The 21,270-nt window shown below is 41.4% G+C and overlaps 2 protein-coding genes and 1 long non-coding RNA gene across 3 annotated transcripts in view; 1 reads left to right on the forward strand and 2 right to left on the reverse strand.

Moving 5' to 3' along the window:
* Positions 1 to 5,204, forward strand: part of GPR39 (G protein-coupled receptor 39) — an 83,148-nt gene extending 77,944 nt beyond the window's left edge. Inside the window, exon 2 of the mRNA XM_069861523.1 lies at positions 4,680 to 5,204. Within this exon, the coding sequence (XP_069717624.1) occupies positions 4,680 to 5,203 (524 nt within the window). The 3' untranslated portion in view covers position 5,204. The remainder of the gene's footprint in view (positions 1 to 4,679) is intronic.
* LOC138722856 (uncharacterized) lies at positions 3,098 to 4,831 on the reverse strand. Its single transcript, XR_011337760.1, has 2 exons — positions 3,687 to 4,831; positions 3,098 to 3,583 (listed from the first exon to the last, which is right to left on the reverse strand). It is a non-coding gene; the product is annotated as an uncharacterized lncRNA (long non-coding RNA).
* Positions 5,205 to 5,555: 351 nt separating the features above from the next.
* LYPD1 (LY6/PLAUR domain containing 1) lies at positions 5,556 to 21,270 on the reverse strand. Its single transcript, XM_069861524.1, has 3 exons — positions 21,150 to 21,270; positions 19,690 to 19,827; positions 5,556 to 5,791 (listed from the first exon to the last, which is right to left on the reverse strand). The coding sequence occupies exons 1-3, from the start codon at positions 21,199 to 21,201 to the stop codon at positions 5,556 to 5,558; spliced, it is 426 nt and encodes a 141-aa protein (XP_069717625.1). The 5' UTR covers positions 21,202 to 21,270.

Raw genomic sequence — 21,270 nt, forward strand, 5'->3', positions numbered from 1 at the left:
TTGACTGGTATTATGACCATCAAGAACCTGGTTCATGAGGAGGTATATGTGCTTCTGTTTTCAAAGCCATTTGCAGCAGACTCAAATGGGGACCGACTGTTTTCCTCATGCTTAGTATTGCTTTATGGCAGTAAACATACTAACAAGGGATGGACTCAGTATCTTCCTCTCTTGGGAGCCAATACATGGTAGGAAGACTTTGTGAGTAAGGCATAGGGCATTAATGTCATGTTATACCTTTGAGTACAGTCAGGCCAGGTATGTGAATGTGATACGAGTGCTTAAAAAAAAAAGGTCTCCCTCTGAACCAACTGCATCACTGCCTGCACTTGACTCATAACTCAGTAACCATATGCTTATAGTCCACTGACAATTGCCATTTAAATGTCAGTTTACAAGCAGATGTTGAGAACCCTTCTTTGTGCCATTAATTAAATCACAGAAAGGAAAAGATTGAGGTTTAATGCTGCTTAGGCTAACTATGATGAGAGTAGCAGCTGAGTCCAGGAGACCTGACGCACCAGGGACATCAGGGTTAAGTGGCAAGGGCAAACGAACATGTACATGAGGTCACAACAACAGACTCAGTTAATGGGCCATGGCAGCCAATTAAAGCGCGTTGCTGGCATTTCCCAGTGAAAATTATAATTTTGTAGACAATTCCAAGATTTGTGGGATGGCTGGCAGTGGCCAGGATAGAGGGGGAAATGTTGGACGGTAAAAGGAGACAGATTTAAGTGCCCAGGTGCAGAAAAAAATAAGACAAAAATCTATTCAACAGAAGAAGAAGCAAAATCTGGAAGGGTGGAGAAGGAAGCTGTCTTTACTCTAGCAGACATCTGCATGTATTTAAAATCCTTTCCAATAAAGTTCATAATGAATTTAATTCAGTCCCCTATGGCCCATAGGAATATTCTGAGTAATAAAAAAGTATTGCTAAGGGATAGATGACTGCCAAACTCCTATTCTGTGCCAGCAATGCATATTTATATTATTGGCACTTAAGTGCTAGGTTTCTTTTACTACATAAATGATCCTTTGCCACATATTAATACTGTAAGATCCACTTTTGAGAAGTTACAGCCACAATTCCCAAACATAAATTGTTGTCACATTTCTATGCTTTATTTTAAAAGAGGTTTAGGTTGCAGGCTTTTTCACCTTCAAACAGTGGTTGAATGTAGTGATTCCTGTTTTGGGTAAACTATTTTGTGAGTGGCTTGTGGCTTAGCTTTTTAAAATGCTTTTAGTCAAGGATCTTTCCCTGTCTTTTATTTGTTTTGTTTTGTTACCTTGAAATACCTACATCAATGTTAAATGAATTGTAAGCTCACACACTTACTTAAAGGTTGAGATGTATTCACTTACGCATAGTCAACCAGAGAACACAAAGGCTCCTGCCTTCTGCTGGCGTGGTCTAATGCACTCTTGATGATTAAAAAAAGTGATTCAAGTATGTGTTGAAAACTTCCAGTGATGGAGGTCACTGGACCACAGCATTACTTTGTTTATAAACATCATTATCCCATGAAAGATGAATCTCTGCTCTCACCTAGTGTGTCACTTAAGCGCAGTTGTTAGGAAAATGGGAAAAAAATGGAGCTATTCATTCTTTTCACTTTAACAAGAAGGAATGTAAGGGAAAGCTGGATTCAAGATGAAATGTTAAGGAGTTTCCTAGCAGGAATTCCCTGCCAGGAATTCTTAGCAGGCAGCAAGCTCCAGGCAAAAATGCATCAGTATTGGTGGAAGATGCAGTTTGGATTACATTTTCACTAATATCATGTTCTTCAAGCACCTCCTGCACATTACAGCACAATACAAATTGCTACAGCCTACGTACGAGTTCAAAGTGATTGCAACAGTGATTCAGGCAAAATATTTACTATGCTAAGGTCTGGATACAAAGCTGATGCACTTCAGTTTACTTCATACCTCCACGTCAAGTGTGAACAGTTGGAAAAACTGTGAATTTGTCAACATGTTTATTTACATGGTGCATCTCCTTCGAATCAACATGCACTTTTTTTCAAGTGTAGAAATGAACAATTACTAATCTCTTGAAAACAACAAAGTTTTACAGACATCTCCCACCCCCCCAAAAGACAAACCTCACCACACTGTGCAAGGGCATAAGCAGCTCATTTTTCACCTGCTGTACACACAAAATACTAAGTTCTCCAGAAAAAAGGTCTAAAGAATATAAGGGAAAATCTTAAGTATTTGGCAGTTTGAACTAAAAAGAAAGGTCAGTGTCAAGTATTCAGATACAAGCAAAACCCCCCCAAAAATCACAAACCTGAGCATTGCATTTCAGCTTTAAAACTGAATGCAGGCATTGTTTGTTCAGTTTTTCACAGCAGCATTCATAATTTAGGAAACTATAAATCAGCATGACGAATTATCCTGCTTCTAACCAAGAACAAAAAAATTACAATTGAGAGCGTAATTCTTTTCCTATGAAAGAGATCATCTGGTAAAATTTGCAAGAATTCCACAGGCCCCTGGGCTTTGTGTTTAAGTTGCACAGGAGAAAAAGCCACAATGGAACACGATCATTGTTTCATTGCCTTTCCGTAAGGTCTGTCAACTGCCACTACCCAGGGCTTCTTATTGTCTGTTTTTCCATGCCATGACCACTATCCCTGTATTTGTTATGTTGACAGCAGAGAAAGCAAGCACTCAAGGCTAGAAAATTTGCAGGACCAGTACAAAATTCAGATCATCTTATGACAGAAACACAACAGGTACTGGAAAATGAAGCAAGAAGGCAGGCAAAGAGTAGGACAGCCAAGCAAAGGGGCATGGGATGCTGTAGGAATGGGAATGAGAATAAAGAGAGTGGGGCTGAGGAAAGTTACAGTGGTTAAAGAACAGAAAATGGCAAAGGTAAGTGCATTTATCACTTGTCTACTAAGAACAGCCCTCCAGGGCTCTTAACCTAGTGCTGCAAGTTTAAGATATGCTACTTTCCTATATGCTGCTTTGGTAGGATGCTACCAAAATTATTGTGACATTTAAGTGAATACAAAAGCAAATGATCAAAAAAAGACAACTTTTATTTGGTAGCTTATTCCGTGAGGCCATAACTTTGTTAAAGAAATTATAGTTTTCATTAACAAAATTAATTTTGTTGGAGAAAAAAAAAAAAAGACACTTCATACCTTTTCTTTGCCCAGGGATGGTGACGGAGAGAACTTGGGCATATTAAACCCTGGCAGTTTCCAAGTTATGAAAAATCTTTTTGGTGTTTTCTGTCCCCCTTCCCTGTTACATTCATGTCTTCTCAGTAGTAAAGAATCATTTTCCTGGCTTGAAAAATCAGTGTGCACTATTTCAGAACTGCATTCCCACAGCAGTCTGCTTAATGGGGGCAATCTGACTTAGTCTAGACAAGTAAGAATTAAAACGCTTCTGTTGAGAAAGGAGGATAGAGGTTGGAGGAGATTAACAATAGAACAGAAGTCTACTGGAAGTGAAGACCGTGCACTGTCAGGATACTCTCTACTGTCTTGGGCCTCTGCAGAGGGGAAGCCAACCTGCAGCTTCTGTTCCCTCCAAGCGTTCAAATAAGGCACGTTTCCTGCAAAGAGAAAAACAAAGTGGAAACAATAAACTGGTGGCTGTATCGTGTTTCGGAAGAAATGCCTGGTGGGGGGAGCACCAAGAGGAATTATTTTGTGTACCTGGTATTTCACACGAGATGTCAGGACTTCCAGTGCTTACATGCACCAGAAGCAGTGGACTCCAACGAGGATTTGAGTGCCTTTCCCCTCCTCCGTCTCCCGCCTGGGAACAGAGCCTGCTCACGTTCACCCACGGTTCTTCAGGGCGCTGTTCGAGACGGCATCACTGCTGCAACCCTAGTGAACGCCGGTCCACACAGGCAGAGCTTTCAGACATCCAACACTTAAGTTACCCCCATTTTAATGCCATTAGTGATGCAGCAACATGTATTTATACTTACATATAAATACAAAATGGTCAGACACCACATTTTTAAGCATAAAGTTATAATCTGAAACTGCTTACACTTTCATGACTAAGCTTGTTTTTTTCTCATTTACATTCATAATTTAATTCCACTGGAATTTGATTTTTAAGAAATCCCAACATATCTTAATTACCATAAAAAGATCCATACTTATTTTTACTTAAAAATATCTTCTGTAAGAGGAAATTTACCAAAAATAACACGCAATATATTATTATGCATACACTTTTTTTTTTTTTTAAAGTACAAACAAGAATCTGATCTCTTCTGGGTATTGCCTGATCTAATATGGCTATATGTTCTATTTATTTTGTTTGTTTTTCAAAGTAAAGGGAAAGACGTAGGAAATGTAAGGACACAAACCAAAATAAAAACGCATTCCTTCCAAAGATACAGCTATCAATGAAAGAACACTTTGAAAACTAATAAATGACAATAGGTACAAAGAAACACCATCCAAGCACTACTGCAGTCTTTTGTCAGAGCAAGTGCTGCAATGACCTTGTAACAGTTATTAAAAACAACAAACAAAAAAAAAGCTGCTGGCAGAAAAAGCTGTCAAGCAAAACATTGAAAAATTGGTACTATTTCCTAACAAGTAAGTGCTGAACCGATACCAAGTATTTTATATTTTATGTTTTATTCCCCCCATGTATGCACACTTTCTTCCTCTTTCTGTTCACAGGACTGATCGTTGCAACTCTGGCAATATGCTGGATGCCAAATCAGGTTAGAAGGATCATGGCTGCAGCTAAACCAAAGCAGGACTGGACTGTCCCCTACTTCAGAGCCTACATCACTCTTCTGCCCATCGCCAATGTCTTCTTCTACCTCAGCTCAGTGGTGAACCCCCTCCTGTACAACATCTCTTCCCAGCAGTTCCGCAGTGTCTTTCTGCAAGTCCTCCGCTGCCATCTGACAATCCAACACGCCAACAAGGAGAGGTTCCTCCGAGCCAACCTGAGCTCAAGAGCACAGAGCAGCCGCTCCCTACGTCCGCTGCTCTTCCTTTCATCTAGGCGCAGTTCTTCAACACGGGGCAATAACAAGGTTTTCTTAAGTACTTTTCAGAATTCCACCAAGCCTGACTGCAGTCCACAGAAACCCAGTCTTGAACCACCAGAGCCCAGCTCGGAAGCAGCGCCACTAGAGACTAGCTCACAGCTCACTCCAGATGCACAAAACGGTCTTTGTGAACATCAAGTATGACTTCATAAGGCAAAGTTAATGATTAGCAATGAACTTAAAACCACAGACATTAAAATGACTGAGGAATTGACTACATCTTAAAAGAAAGAACAAAAATGGATTTGTTTCCAATTATGCAAAAAAGAGCAGGAGTTCCGTATCCTGCTGCTGGGATTTTTAAGTGCACGCTGGAAATTTAATCTGTTAACTGAATTCATTAGCTGCCAAAAATATCAGCCCCTCTCTCCTCACAACCACTGAACTTCCCTCGCTGTTGACAGGGATTTGGAAACAAACAGAAAAGAACTGCAGTGTCTTTGAAGAAAGGAGGAGACAGAACAAACTGCGTCAGGGCAAAAAACTTGCTTGAAGTTTAGCAATACGAAACGAAAAGAGCCAACTTAAGAAGCAGAACGGTGGTTATCACGCGTGCCCTCGGCACCACGCTAGAATTCCCCCTCTTCTTCGGCCGCGGTCCGTTGCAGAGCGGAGTGTTGCAGCAGCTGATACAAACAGAGTTCACCTTCCCCGGAGAACAAAAGGACTGGTACCCAGCAGAGGCTATCAGACACGCTGCCGAAGAGGCGCAGGATTTGCGATACATGATTCCTGTGACACAGAGCAAAGGTTACTTAGTTTGATAGGAACGTGGTTTTGCTTTACAACACGATTCGTGCTTGAAGAACGTTGCAAAACCAGTTTACATCACCAGAGCAATGCTAGTGATTAAGCCGGACACCTCAGCTGTGACATGCCCAACACCTCTGCACTGCAGGAGAAGCACAGTCTCCCTGCTTTGGATTTTCCTTTTATTTGATGCTGGTCCAAACCAAAAATATTACAAAGTTGATTTACATAATGTATATGAAATGATGTATTGTACAACCAGAATTCCTCTTCTTTTGAAACAAGCTCTTTGAATAGCTACAACTGAATGCATTTGGTTTGAATGTGACTTATTTCTGTTGCTGAATGTGTCCGAGTCGTCTAAGGTGTCTAAGTAATTAGAATTTTATATGCAGTTGATTTGCTTTTTGAGCATTTTTTTTCCTTTTCTTGTTCATTTGCCACACAGAGACAAGTAATCAAGAGTAAAAGGAGAATGACTATCAGCAAAACTTTGACCTCCTCCCCCTTCTTGCTGTGTTTGAAGCTTAACACCCTCAAGAACAAAAAATTCCATTTGTACAGAAATGGCTTCTCAGAGTTGAGTCTCCCCCTTTTTAAAGTAATTTAATTGAATCTAATCTAATTTTAATTAATAGTCTAATTAAATAATTTGTCATATTGTTTTTACCTTAAAAAGTACATTCTGAAACACACAGCTGTTATTTTAAAATGGTTTTTAGGAAGCTTTAAAATACATAGTTGCATTTTCCCCGGTCAGAATGGAAAACAGTTGTGGCAGTTCTATCTCTCACTGCTCTAAAATTTTCCTGCAAGTGAGCAAGTGATACAGTAGAAATTGTATGTTGGAAAAACAGGCATACCACAGAAAAAGATAATGGAGGTTTGCTCGTATAGTCTTGCCATTGCAAAAAGAGGTAAATATTTCTAAGGATAATAAAATCACTATTCCTTTTGAAGAAGCGATTTGCAAAAGCATTTTCTTTCTTCTGAAGGGCACGGCAACAGGATTCCCTTGGAGAACACTGCCTCTGCATCCTGTAGCACAGTCCCAGAATGTTCTTAAATGTGCAGTGATTTTTGTGGAGGGAGCGAAGCAGGAATATGACCTGTAGGTACTGAACTTACAGTACCTGCAGATACTTGTTCAGTCCCCAGGGACTCGGGAAACAAGCACCACGTCACTTACACAGTCCCGTAGAAACCTCTACAGCAGCAACTGCCACTGCAGTACCAAGTGCTGTGTAGAGCAGCAAAACACTTTTTTGGGTTATGCCTAGAAAGAAGTATTTCCTGTCTTCAGAGACTTTTAATTAAAGCAATTCTTTTATACTGTCACAACACTGCTGCCATTCCAACAAGGCAGGTGTTTCCCTGTTTTGTGTTCTCCCTCTGCAAATCCAAACTCTGAAATGTGCTTTAAGGCTATCTGTCTCGTTAAACTTATGAAGAGAAGCCCTCAAGTCAGTGCTAAATCTTCCTCTGTCTCCAGTGAGCTTCAATCAATCAGAACAGCAGGTAGAGCCTTTTCTCAAGAAGTAAGAGGAGCTACAGGCGGTTCTAGCTGTAACAGCAAAGGCATGCAGATCAAGAGGCACAATCTTTATTACTATAGTTTGCACAGAGAGAAGTGTCTCTGTTGACAAATCACTGCTGTCAAGGAGCCTCAACTGTGCTGCCACCGATAGGCTTACGATACAGAAATCTTAGTTGATGTTTCCCAGAAAGACCTGGTGCTTTGTCCATGTTCCTGCAGTCTTACCAAGAGCTGAGGCAGACAAGACCTTCCCATGGCTACAATTAACTTTTTTCCTTCCCTTTCCCTCTCGATAAGGGGATTCTGTACTCAATGGAACAAGGCACACTGTTTGTTCTTCCATCTCTAATCCAGCATCTCATCACAGTTTCTTCCTTGCAGCTACAGCCACCCACCAAACTAAGTCATTCCTCAGTCTTCTAGATGAACGGCCACGAATCTCAGCTTTCCCCTCAAACCAAGCCTCTAAAAAGCTTCAGACATTGGCAGATTTCCTATTCCTGCCATTTGCTTTTCACAGGATTCCTGCAAAGTTCTGTTCACAATTTGAACTAAGTGATTTATTAGTTTAGATCCCTGAAACATCATATAATTTTCAATTTTCCCAGAGTGGGATACTAGACTTGTTCAGTTCTGTGAAAAATTAGATAATGCGCTCTGGGGCATGGTTTTCACCCAGCAACTCTAGCAGACCTCTACTGCAAAAAAATAGAAGTCCTGCAGCTTAACTCCATGTGTTTACAACAGCTCTGTTCCCCAGGATACATTCTACAGAATAATCCTTAGCTCCTTCTGAAGTCGAAGCACAGTATTCCTGCACAGATCGAAATTTTATGACTCAAAGTTTCATGCACAGATGGACCACGTTCATTCCTAAATATAGAGAATAATCTAACTAGTAGTAAAATCCTGTTTCTCCTGTGGCTTTTCTGTAAATATGTATGACAATAGGAAATTATGCTCCCAAACGATCGTTCATTCCCATTCCCAGCTCTAGTAATCTGAAGCATAACAAGATTCTTTACATAATTAAAAATGTCAGCACTACTATCAGGTTTTCAATAGCTACTTGGCTAAAGACATGCCCTTCACATACAAGTTCTTTACTTTAAGTACTGATAGGCTCTTTTGAGCTCGCAAATCAGCTGCTGTCATACAGTAATTATGCTTTTTAAGAAGCATCTGGTATGAACTAAACTTGATCAGCAGACAAAGCCCGTCCTTTTTCTCCAATTCTGCAGTATCCTTACAGCAAGTTAGGATGAAAATAGATGTAGAAGATTGATGGAAAAAGGAGAGATGTTAACACTACAGGAGTGACATTTTTAAGAGACAATTTTTTTTTTTTTTTTTAATCATGAGTGTGAAAAAGCAATGACACTTTAAATAGTATGAATCAAAGAAGAGCAGGAAAAATAATCTTATAACTTCTTCTTATCATACTGTGAGTCCAGTTTAATTGTGGTAGGAAATCAATTAGTACAACTCACTTCCATGGTTTGATGCCAGGGACACTACACTCCCTCCTCCAGCAAACAGGTTAATGTACCCCAGTTACTGCAGTTCACCCACTGAGTTCAGCCAGGACAGCAGCATCCTTTCTGGATTATCTCTAGAGATTAGTTGCTTTTATATCTCAAGGATGTCATTCCTCAGACTCCTCTCTTGCAGTGGTTTATTGTACTGTAGAGCCAGTTCTGAAACTATTTCTGAGATCTTCCTGAATCATTCGCCACCAGCAGGCTGAACTGCAGGCAGTTTTTCAAAGTGGTTATCTGCCTCGTAAGACTCATACCACAGACATAACTGCTAATTACTAGATATTCTTGCTTGAGCAATCGGCTTGATACGTTCATTAACACATCACCTAGAAATATAATTGCAAATCTTTCTGGGAGCTTTTCTCCTACCTCAGATTGTTCTAACTTGCTGTCTAAGCAAGGAAATGACATGTTTTACACTCTGCTTTTACTGGGATGGGGTCATTACCAGCTAACCTACCCTCAACAGTTTACACCAGTGCTCAGTTAGGATGCTTACTAATATGCAATTAATATATTTACTACCCAATCTCTTGATGGATGAGTACTGAAAAATGCATCTTTTTTCACAGATTCAGCAGCTCCCTAGCAGCAGTATGGCTTATGCACAGGTGTAGGTATTATAATGCTGTTTTACTGTGAATTACCTACTACTGACTACTTGATTTTCCTTCATTTTGGCTCCAAGGTATGTGGGGTTGGCCGAGGATGTCATTCGAGAGGAGAGCCCACAAGGCTAGACTATCTGTGTAATATTCCACACAGTAATATTCCACGCCCTCTCTTGCCACATACACATACTAGATTATTAAGAAAAAAAAAAAAAGCTTCAGGCTTATACCAGGCATTGAAAATTTACTCTTAGACTGAGGAACTTGTCCATTGTTCCACCTCTCTGCCCGACGTGATCATACATTTAGACAGGGTCAAAGCTGAAAATATTATTTCTGGAGGATTCTATCTTATTCTATGCAATGAAGTGATGGTGCAAATCTCAAGGCTTTTCTACAGTTCCTATTTGTAATACTGATTTTCTCACCCAGATCCATGCCGTGCACACATCTCCCACAACTGCCAAGCTTGGCCACCCTGCTCAGCTGCAGGCACTTCGTTTTGCCCACGTGCAGACACTTTCAGTCTGGATAGCAGCAAACAATTCATGCTACAATTTATTCAAATCCAAAAGTGAAAGTTCTTCCACCTACCCTGTCTGCAGAGCCCAGACCATGTTCTCTTGAATAACAGCCTAACTTGTTACTAGGACAACCAAAAATAGGTGACATCACACCTACTTCTTACACTGTGTGTAAGAGAAGACACTAGACAGTCCAAGCTTTTTCTCGTACTGCTTGAAAAGGATGTTATTAGGCACTTCTGACTCTTCTGTTATAGCAGATACAGACAAAATAAGAGCAAATGCAAGCATGACTCTCCAACTTAAGAGCCAACCATAATCCTAGCAGTATGTAACTTTAGTTTGCACCTGTATTCTCAAGACTGTCCTTCAGCAAAATAGAGTCTCTCTGAAAAGAAAATAGGCAACTAGGATACCACCTCTGAAATCAGTGACCTAATTTCTAAAAAAGACAGTCACCCTCCCACCCTATGACCCAGCTACTCTGAAACTGCTTTCTGCAATAGCAAGAAATCGTAGCCCTCTGCTTCACCCCAGCAGAGTCTGTGGACTCATGGCCAGCTTTAAGTCTGACTCTCATCAAGCAGATGACGTTGGTTAGCCCATCACTAACTCTCACAAGCCAAATGCTCTATCTCAGGACTGACACTCCTCATTTTTACCAGAAAGCTTTTGCCATGGTGTTTTGTACATCCCCAATTTTGCAGGCATGCATAAAGTCAGATTTCTCTCCTGCAACTCATTCTGCAAATTCTGCTTTAGCAAAATCTTCTGCACATACCGCGAGTATGCCTGCAGCATCAAATCTGCCAGAGCATGAGAACACAGTCCGTGCCCAACACGAGTCCAGGAACAAAGCCTCCTTGTGCAGCCACAAGCCTGCTTTTTGAAGACTGGACCAGGAGTTGGAGGCATGCAAAGAGCCATCCATAGCTTCAGGCATGTAGAAAAGTTTTCTGTCTTTAGATAAGTACCTCAGAATGTTAGTCAGAATGTTAGCAGGCAGATCAAGGCAAGTTTTGAGACATGCTGTTACAACTTCAGCAGAATTTCTCCACCCAGCTGTTTTAGATTTGGTGCTTTATCTTGCTCATGTCTTTTAAGAAAAAGGCAGAAAACCAGCCAACAGTGGACAATCCATACACAAGCCACGGGAAGCCCCCAACAGCTGTCCCAGCTCCAGCGTTAGCTTTTGTGACTTGTATGACATTTGTTTTGGGTGTTCCCTTAATGCTCTTCATGAAGGCAAACCTGAGGACCATGTATATGAACGGATACTCCCCGTTTTTTCTCCTCTCCTGCATAGTTCCTTATTTCACTGAAACTTTCAATTGCCTGACCTTCATTCATCTGCAAGTTTTCCTTCTTCTTGTGCTTAGACTAGATGTCTTGCCTGCCCACCCATGCTTGCTTTGCATTTTTGATTATACATCTCATCCTTTATTTCTTGCCCTAAACTTTCCCTGGCTTACCCCTTACCTGAGTGACATTCAGTACTCAGTAGGAGTTATAAAAAGTCTTTTTGTGATGTCTACTGAAATCTGAAACGAGAACTTATACTAAAAACAACAACATGTAAACAATATCTCTTTCTGAGGTACCTAAAACCAACATGTAACCATTTCTGGATTTTACTGTATCGGTATTGTTACAAATCTGGTTCACGCTACACAGAAATTGTCTTCTAAATTACGGGATTTAGTTTTTATATTAGGTTTTATGCCCATCTTTTTATACTTTCAGTGGTTTTGCTATGATATCTGCCTGTTCCTCAGACAGTACCTGCTCACACACATCACAGTGGCAGACTGCAAAATGTCCTACTATGATTTGCTCTCCGTTTTCTAGAAAAAGTGTTGACAAATATTTTATTTAATATGGTCCTAAATATCTTAGAAGATGACTAAATGTTGAAAAGCAATCATTCTTCTGACATTGTGCTTCCCTGAACAGTTGTGGTTTCAGTCAGATCATGTTTTTATTCGTTTGAAATATGAATTAAGCTTCCCCAACACAAATCCATTCATCTATGATTGCAAATGCACTGCCAAAAAACCATTTTAAGTCAGTGTAAAGTATAACCATATCCAGCCACGTCCTCTGTGCTTCACTTTACACTAACTCTTCCTGTCCTCACCTTCTCAACTTTCTCTGGAGCTCATGAGTGGTTTAAATAATTTGTACCTGGGCAGAAATTTTATCATGACATTTACTAATTGCCATATAAACAGCTAATTAAATATTGTAAGCAACCATGATCAGTGCTTTCCAGATGAAAAAACAGAGGCAATTAAATCAAGTGACTTGAAATCTATTGCAAAGCTACCTCACACATTTTCTGACTTTTAAACTTGTATTTTAGGACTGCAGCTATTTAATCCCTATCCCCTCCCTTTGATGCATTCAGTAGGCAAGACAAAAGCATAGTCATGCCATTAGGCTCTTACCGAGGACACAGTTGTGTAAAAATAAAATAAAATAAAATAAAATAAAATTAAAAAAAAATAAAAAAAAAAATAAAACACATACCCCCAGCCAAGCCCTACCTGGTTGAATTACCAGATTTTGATCATAATTTCTATGCAAACATATTCAATATCATCACAAGTCCTCCATATATCTGGCACTTTTTACAAATTGCACTTTTTTGCAGAAGCTAATAGGAGGCTTTTGGCAGGAAAGACTGGCCTCCTTACCCTTCTCCTGACCCCAACTGACCTGGTGTCTTGCAGAAATTAAATCATCTCAGAAGAGAAGTGGACAACTCTTGACCGACAGAGGACAAGGGTTTGGATTACCATGATGCTGCTGCTTAAGTTATCCCTTCTAATTCTGGTATTGGAAATATGAAAACTGCCTTGTTAATAATGTAAATAATGGCACAAAGCAGTCTTTGTCACTGCTTGCAGTATCACCAAACAGAAGCAAGGCATTAAACTCCTTAAAAATGCATAGGCTGAGAAAGTTAAGTACAGCTGCTAATAATGGTGTTATCAAATCATTTTTAAAGCCACAGGAAGCTACAAAGCAGAAGTCAAAGCTCATCTTTCACCTGCATATCTAATCCTTTTGTTTTCTACTGTCCCTATTCATTTCTCTGCTCGCTAATATAGACTTACAGTCAGGCAGTAAAACATACAATCTTTCAAACAAAGCTAGCCCACAGCCTTCCATCATCTGTGCTTTCCTGATATAAAGGTAGGTAAATGCCTTGGATATCAAGATTAAAATATACATTATCTTCCAGCCAGAGGTGAACTTAAGACTTAATTTTCAGAACTGTCTATGAGCATTTTTCGTGACAAACCCTATCTGCTGAAATGAGCTAGGAAGCCACAGTCCTTATGCCTTTACAAATGTTAGAATGCTATACCCTTGTAATAAGTCCCACAAATAATTTTACACACGAACAGTCTTGTTGCATCCTACTAATTAATGTCCTTACCAGTTTCAGTGGAATGGCTCACAAGTTTACATTTCCATGCCAGCACCTTTGAAATCCATTCAGCTTTTATATCTTTAGCTATTGTCACGCTTACCATTTTACAGCCTGTTCAGCTTCAGAGTAGGATTTGTCTGGATTTTATATTACATTTTACACATTCAAAGAGTCATTGGTAATCAAGTTTGGTTATAACAACTGGTTATATCAAGTTTTCCAAACAAATATCCAGACTACAAAGGATAAATGGAAACAAAACCAGTTTGAATTACTTAAAACATGCCTGCCAATGTTTTGATAAGGTCACTGAGAGAGCTAAGACAAGTGACAGGGTCAGGCCACAAGAAGTTTTTGGAAACACACTAATTTGTGAGTGAAATGCAATAGGAAACTCTTAAAGGAGGTTTAAGAGACACCACACTGTTTACTCACAAAATTAATTTGTATATCTTTCATACAAGTCTGAGGAATAAAATAACATAAAAAGCTATTGCCCATGCCCTGTGAAAAAGGAAATTCACTGGACCAGATACAGCTTCCGTAAAATAATACCACCTTTCGCTACTGCTGCACTTGGATCTTTGTCATGACTTTCAAGTTATAAACTGCTTGAACCGTTAACTCTACTCTTCGTTTTCTGTGCTTACAAGCAGTCAGAACAGCAATCTACTACATCCTGCCTGTAATTTCTCCTTAGCTGACACTTAGTTCAGTTCATCCCATATGTGGCTGGAAGTTTCCTGAGCAGCCCACAGACCAGAAGGAATTTACTAGTAAGAAACCAGCTTTGATATCTGAAAAAGTGTTTCTGAATGGTAATATGTCCACAGCTCCAAGATTTCAGCATACAGCAGCAATTAGCAATATTTATCGTCAGTCCTCCGTTCAGCATCAAGAATACTGCATGTTTCCAGTATTGGTTACTACATCTTCACTTCCCTGGGCACCTGGTACCACTAAATATGATGTTACAGGTGACACCTGACAACTATATACATATATATATTTTTAATTGTCAGTAAAGATTTATTATATTATGCTTTACTTTGATTAAAAAAATATATAATCAAAAGTTCTTTTGAGTTATGTTGATACACTTTGACCAAAAGTGACACTATGGAAGAAAATAAAAGAAATCCACCGCTAGTCAGTGGATGTTTCCACTAACCATTCCACTAAATGGATACTGAGGATGCAGCTATTACCGATAAAACTTTAATGCCTACAGTCATTCTGAAGACATTAAACTTTGTTTGCTGTTTTAATCATTTTGTCAATAAATGTACACCAGAGTATACTCTCCCCTTGGTACAAGCATGCAATTAGTATTAGTACTAATGGATGCTATACACAAAACCAGAAAGAGGTATGTACTTCTGTAACCCTTACCAGCCATACACGGAGCAACCTAATCATGGCAGCGACAAAGCAAGATAAAAAAAACCCAATCATCACAGGCAAAGACTTTAACCTAGGCCAACTCATCACACCACTTAGACACCACTTTCCTCCACCTGATAAAACAAATGACTAGAAAACCAATACTGAAAAGAGTTAAATAAATAAATAAAAACAGAGTTCAACAGGGAGGTGATGAATTTGTTCATGATGTTACCATGCACTACTTTTAAGCACACAATGACAGCAATTGCTCTAATTACACTGCAGGATTATATACTATGTAAATACTTTGAAAGGATCATCGATAAACCAAACAAATAAGAGAAGTTTCTTATTGCAGATTAACAGAAATAACATGGCTGTTTTCTGATTCACATGCAGAGGAAAACCTGTAAACAGTATTAGTTTTATATAGATGGAAGCCTTAAAAAGTATCAGTCTTGTTACTGTGGATGTTTTTTTTATTTTGCTTGCAAAAGTTAGTTTGTAAAAGTACATTCACAACTATGTTAGAAGCACAAGCTATATTGTTCAAAACGTGCACATGGGCAGGCTTACTTATGGTGAGTTCTGAGAAATTTAGACTGGCTGCCTACCTGGGCTGATTGCCACATCCTTCATGGTTTATTCCTTTCCTATTTATTCACTTTGCAAGTTTTGTTATGCCTTAAGTAGGTTTTACATCAGCCTTAACGCTCAGGCAGCTCTTGCCTTCAGCAAAAGGTAAACTTCACTATCAGTATGATTTCTGTGAGATATATAAAAAAGCATACACACATTATAAACTCATCTACATATCATCAAGATGTTTCATCAAATCCCAATATACTGTGGGATTTCTTTGTTTCACATCTATTCTAAAAGCGAAGGAGCACTGATGTTTCTAAGTTAAAAGTTCATAGATGAGAAGGGGAGAGGCAAGTGGGAGAGGGGAATCTGCCATGGGCATTCCCACAAAGTATCTGCAAATGGAATTAATAGAAGTAAGAAGGTTGATCCTTTGTCAAACATTTCATTTACAGATTTCAAACATCTGCTCATCCAGCTGAAGAATGCACTAGAAATGTATCTCTTGCATTAATTTCTGCGGGATAAAAATGACCTGGTGCAGTCTTCGTTGCCATTGCCCATGCTCACCAATCTTCCCTCTAAGGGAAGAAAGCACTGATTTGGGGGTATTTTTCTAAAAAAAAAAAGAGATTAATTTAACAAATTAAAACAAAGGTTTTGCATTGCAGGCAAAACACTGTCCTGTCCTTCTGTAACTCCCGTTGGAACAGAATGTTAACATAACCATAAGAAACTTGTTCTCGAAAAGTTTTTAAATAGAACTCTGCTCGAAGTGAGAAAAATATTTTGTCATGACATAATCTCCATTTCTATGCACTGACAGATCCCTGAAGTGCAACTGTAACATAAACAGCCATCGCAAAGCACATGTTTGCAGGGGAGGCAGAATTAGACTCCTTCCACTTAATCACTTAATCAGATACATGCTTACATACTGCTCGATTCTCAATTCGTCTTAAGTTGTGAAATGGAGCAAATTTCTACCGATAATACAAACAGCTGGAATAACATGCCTGCCAATCTAATTCCAAGTATTAGTGACCAATACTGGCATTTTTAGCTACTCATATCAGAATCTGCCACAGTAACAGCCACTTTTTAAGCTCTTGGTTCAGAATGTGCCTGTGCTGCTGGTATTTCTCACCTAAAGCCGAAAAGTACTTCCCAAGACAGGTCCTCCAGAAACTGAGATAATGTTCTGAGAGAACACAGTGCCATTTGAAACACTAGCCCTAATTTCATAGCAACTAAAGAGGAGAAGTTTGTTTTACCATGACGAGACATAAGCAACTATTTACAATGCAAATTAAAAAAAAAACCTGCACAGAGTTGCAGCTCTCCGCTGCATTGTTTATAGAAAGTTTAATACAAAAATGAGGCTGAACCATAAAATTGTCATTGCGTGACTCAATGAATGCTAATAGATACATAATAAAAAAAAGCCACTGGCTACAAGCTGGGGATTTACATTGCAGCACCCCACAGAATGTAAGCCAGCAGTCCCCCCGATAGCAAAACAAACACCAAGACTATTGTGTACAGCAAAGGAAGGTGACAACTTCAATAGCTTACTGAATTAGACCATGAACTTTATATCAAAGTATTGCATTCAACTTCTAAATAAGGTTTAGGAGAACTTGTAACATTTTGCTCACTGACACAGCTATATTTCATTAAGGACAAAAATGGGTTGGTCTATAAAAATTAAATTATACTCCTTTGACTGTATCTAGTCAAGAGGAAAAACTCTAATTATGAGATTGTGCTGTCAAATAAATGCAAATTCACATCTTTCATATTCTGGGTGAAAAATTCAAACTCAAGTGTATTATAAATTAAAATCAATATTTGAAACATTTCAGCTTTCAGTGATAAGCAACAAGCAAAAGAATCAAGTTATGAAATATACTGGGGAGAATAAGCCATTTATATTACGCACATTTAAATATCAATTAGGAAAAAACCAATAAAGAATGATGAACTGAATCATCTGTTTTACTACCAATCCTCTCTAGAATTCACTGAGGATAACAGAGAAACTAAGCTTGCAAAGTAAATTTCTCTCAATTTGAAATAGTTACGTTAAAAATTTAAATGTATTCACTAGATGAAATTTACAATCTCTAAGCTTAAAATGAATAAGAACTGCATTTATAGAAGTAAATTAAATAAAATAGAACAGCAGTACCTGCTATGCACAGCATGCTAGTTACCTCCTAAAGGGAAAATCCAAGGATCTGCTCAGAGACAGTATAGAATTGTACAGAAAAAAATCCACCCAGGAGCTTCATTTAAGAGCTCCTTATTTACTACATTGCAAATGAATTCACGGGAGTAGCATCAGCATACGTCTCAAATCTATTAAAACAGCTCCCGTGTGCATTTGCAGCGTGCCAGTCGGCTGCAGCCTCGCCTGCTGGACTGAGAAGAGCTGCCTGACTGACCGCTCCATCCTCCACACGCAGCACGCCAGTGGCTGTCTCTGAACACAGCTCCGAGCGTGCGTGCACACACAGACAAGCCTGCTTATCCAGAACACTCGCACCTTGATCTGTGAGGGGTTTGCTTGACCGAAAACACTTTTCCAATGTTCACCTGAAGGGAAGAGCACAGGCAGGTTTGGGGAACAGTCTGAGGTTGTACCGAAATGAAAACATGAAGGGACCAGGGAAGATACAGAAAAGCAAACAAACCCAACGAAGCTACACCAAACAGCTGTTAAGAATTAAATGAGAACTGACTTTTTTGTCTACGTCTATATACCATGTTCATAGCCCTCTAATTGCCACAGCATCCATTCAAACCCATTAAAAGTACTACAGAAGCTGTGGAGTGCAGATAGCACAGCCTTCAAACACTCATTTAGAGATACTCAGACTTTAAAAGCACCTTGCAAGCCATAACTATCTCCCACCCCTCCCTTTCCACATAAACTTGAAATAAAACACATAGCTTGAAAGAGACTAATCTGTCTTTAAACATACAGCTTTTTTTACTCTGTGCTGAGGAGCTTCTCAATATTTTACAGAAACACAGTCGCTGTGGTGTTACCCAGGATGAAACACCAGGGCCAGCAGTTCAGCTACTGTTGGTGGGTAACAACAACTGTTACCATTTTCCTATCATTCCTCATTTAATGAGCTGAAAGAACCAGCACAAGTGGAAACAGCTGACTGATAAGCACTTTGAAAATGCTATTGAACAGTTTCTTAATGCAAAGAACCAGTGTTACAGGTCAAGACAGAGGCTGCACGCATTTGCTAGGTAGAGAGGGATCCTGCTGTTACTGAAGGACTCTCTGAGAAAGGACGGACTACAGCAGGATTTATATTAACAGCATAACAGTTCTCTGCCCTCAGCTGCAAGATGCGCAGCCCTAGAAAGCAGCTTCTCAAATCCCACAATCACTCTTCCTTGCTACCCCCCCAGCCCTCAAGTCCCTAAGACAGCTGGAGGCTTCTGCTCAGAGAGGTGACTACAGAGCAACGTAGGGGTCTAAAACCCAAGACAGTTCTCTTTAAATCTCAACTGCCTTCCATGCTGCTGAATAAAAAAAAAGCAATTTATAGCACAGCTCAAAATACAACAGAGGCAAGAAGCAGAGTCACAGCTAGTTTCTTCTTGAACGCACTTATCTCCAAATGTGCAAACTTTAATATTAATTACATTAAGGGAAAAGCCCCTTTAGTCTTAGAAAATGAGTACAGCAAATATATCTATTTGTGTCCTCTTCTCCCCCTCAAGCTCCCCCAGATGTTCTTTTTATCCCTCTCTCCCTTTTGCTTGATGGGTTTTTTTATGGATGAAAGCAGAGATGACTACACTTTCCCTCCCTTAAGATGAAACTTCAGAGTATATGAATTGCCAGAGTAAATAAAAGAAAGGAGGGAATTACTAATTTAACGCTGCTCCATCTCTTGGGGGAAAAGCCCATGTAATTAACTGTAATGAGATTAAACCAACTTGTTGTTATTAATTTCCCAGAGCTGGAAAACTGAATCCGAGACCCATAAGACTATGTATTAACAGCTTTATCAACATGTGGCTGGCATCCTTTAGTTTTTACAACAGTTTTAAAGGAAAACAATAACTTTACAGAGTTGCAAAGTCCCTCAGAAGTCTAAGAAACTGCATCTGGCCCCGTTCGATAGGAACCCAGATTGATCTCTAGCTGGAGACTGTGAATGGGTGGAGCCAAAAGCACCAAACGCCTTCCAACACAGCTATAGGGAAGTGTAATTATTAAGTTCTTACCAAAACTTTTTTCCATTACTTCTTTCTGACATGTATTTTGAACGTTCACCGTGCAGTTGACGATGAACTCTGGCCCAGAGCAGTCGTTGTTGAGCTGGAACTCCTCACACTGGTAGCACTGGATTTGCAAGCCCAGACCTGGAACAGACAGAATAACTCAGTATAACAACAGTAATAATGGAAAAAAAAAAGAAAAAAAGAAAAAAAAGAAAAAACCTCATCAACATCAACAAAGAAACCTTCTCCTCCTCCTATTTTCCTGCTCCCAGCAGCGACCCCGACAAAACCGGGGATGCTCCCCGTGTGCCGGGGACGGGGACACCGGGGACGGGGACACCGGGGACGGGGACACCGGGGATGGGGACACCGGGGACGGGGACACCGGGGACGGGGACACCGGGGACGGGGTCTCCAGCGCTGCCTCCCCCGCCGGGGCCGCCAGGAGGCGGTGGGACGAAGGCGCCGGTACCAGCACGGAGACCGCTGCCCCCCCGGCGCCGTGCGGGAAACCATCCGGAGAGAGCAACGCGGCTCATAGACCCTCTGCGGCTGCCATCTGTCCTGACGGGTTTGTTTAGCTACTAATTAATTAGGAAGGGTTTAATTACTATCCGTCCACGCGCGGTTACGGCCGCGGAGCATCCTTCCCCCTCCCTCCGCGATCGCGCAGGCGACGTTCGCTCGCCGGGAGACGCTCCCGCAGCCCCGCGGCTCCCGGGACCCGCAGCGGGGACGGGATGCGCCGCCCCGATTCCCCGGGATCCGCTGCCCCGATCCCGCTCCGGATCCAGCGCCGGGGACGTCGAGCTGGGATGCGCTGCTCCATTCCCACTCTGCATCCAACCCGGGGACACAGCGTCGGGATGCGCTGCCCCGGTTCCTGCTCCGGATCCAACCCGGGGACACAGCGCTGGGATGCGCTGCCCTGTTCCCACTCTGGATCCAATCCGGGAACACCGGGGCGGGATGCGCTGCCCCTTTCCTGCTCCGGATCCAGGCCCGGGGACACGGAGCTGGGATGCGCTGCCCGGTTCCCGCTCCGGATCCAGCGCCCGAGGAAACCAGGCAGGGATGCTCTGCCCCTTTCCCGCTGGGACGCGCTCCCCGTGCCCACTCCGGATCCAATCCGGGGACCCCGGGCTGGGATGCGCTCCCCTATTCCCACTCCGGATCCAATCCGGGGACCCCGGGCTGGGATGCGCTCCCCTATTCCCACTCCGGATCCAATCCGGGGACATTGAGATGGGATGCGCTGCCCGGTTTCCCGCTGGGATGCGCTCCCCTATTCCCACTCCGGATCCAGTCCGGGGACCCCGGGCTGGGATGCGCTCCCCTATTCCCACTCCGGATCCAGTCCGAGGACCCCGAGCTGGGATGCGCTGCCCGGTTCCCGCTCCGGGTCCCGCCCCGTCGAGGGTCCGTCCGCGGGCGCCTGCGGGGAGCGGCGCGGAGCCCCTTACCTGGAGCCAGGCACAATCCCCAGAAAGTTGCGGCGAGGAGGAAGAGCCGCATCCTCCCGGAGCCGCGGCCGCCGGGCTGGCGAGCGGTCGCCGAGGGGCATGAGAAGGAGGGAGGCGCCGC

This window comes from Phaenicophaeus curvirostris, chromosome 7 (genome assembly GCF_032191515.1).
Source record: "Phaenicophaeus curvirostris isolate KB17595 chromosome 7, BPBGC_Pcur_1.0, whole genome shotgun sequence".
NCBI classification, from domain to species: domain Eukaryota; kingdom Metazoa; phylum Chordata; class Aves; order Cuculiformes; family Cuculidae; genus Phaenicophaeus; species Phaenicophaeus curvirostris.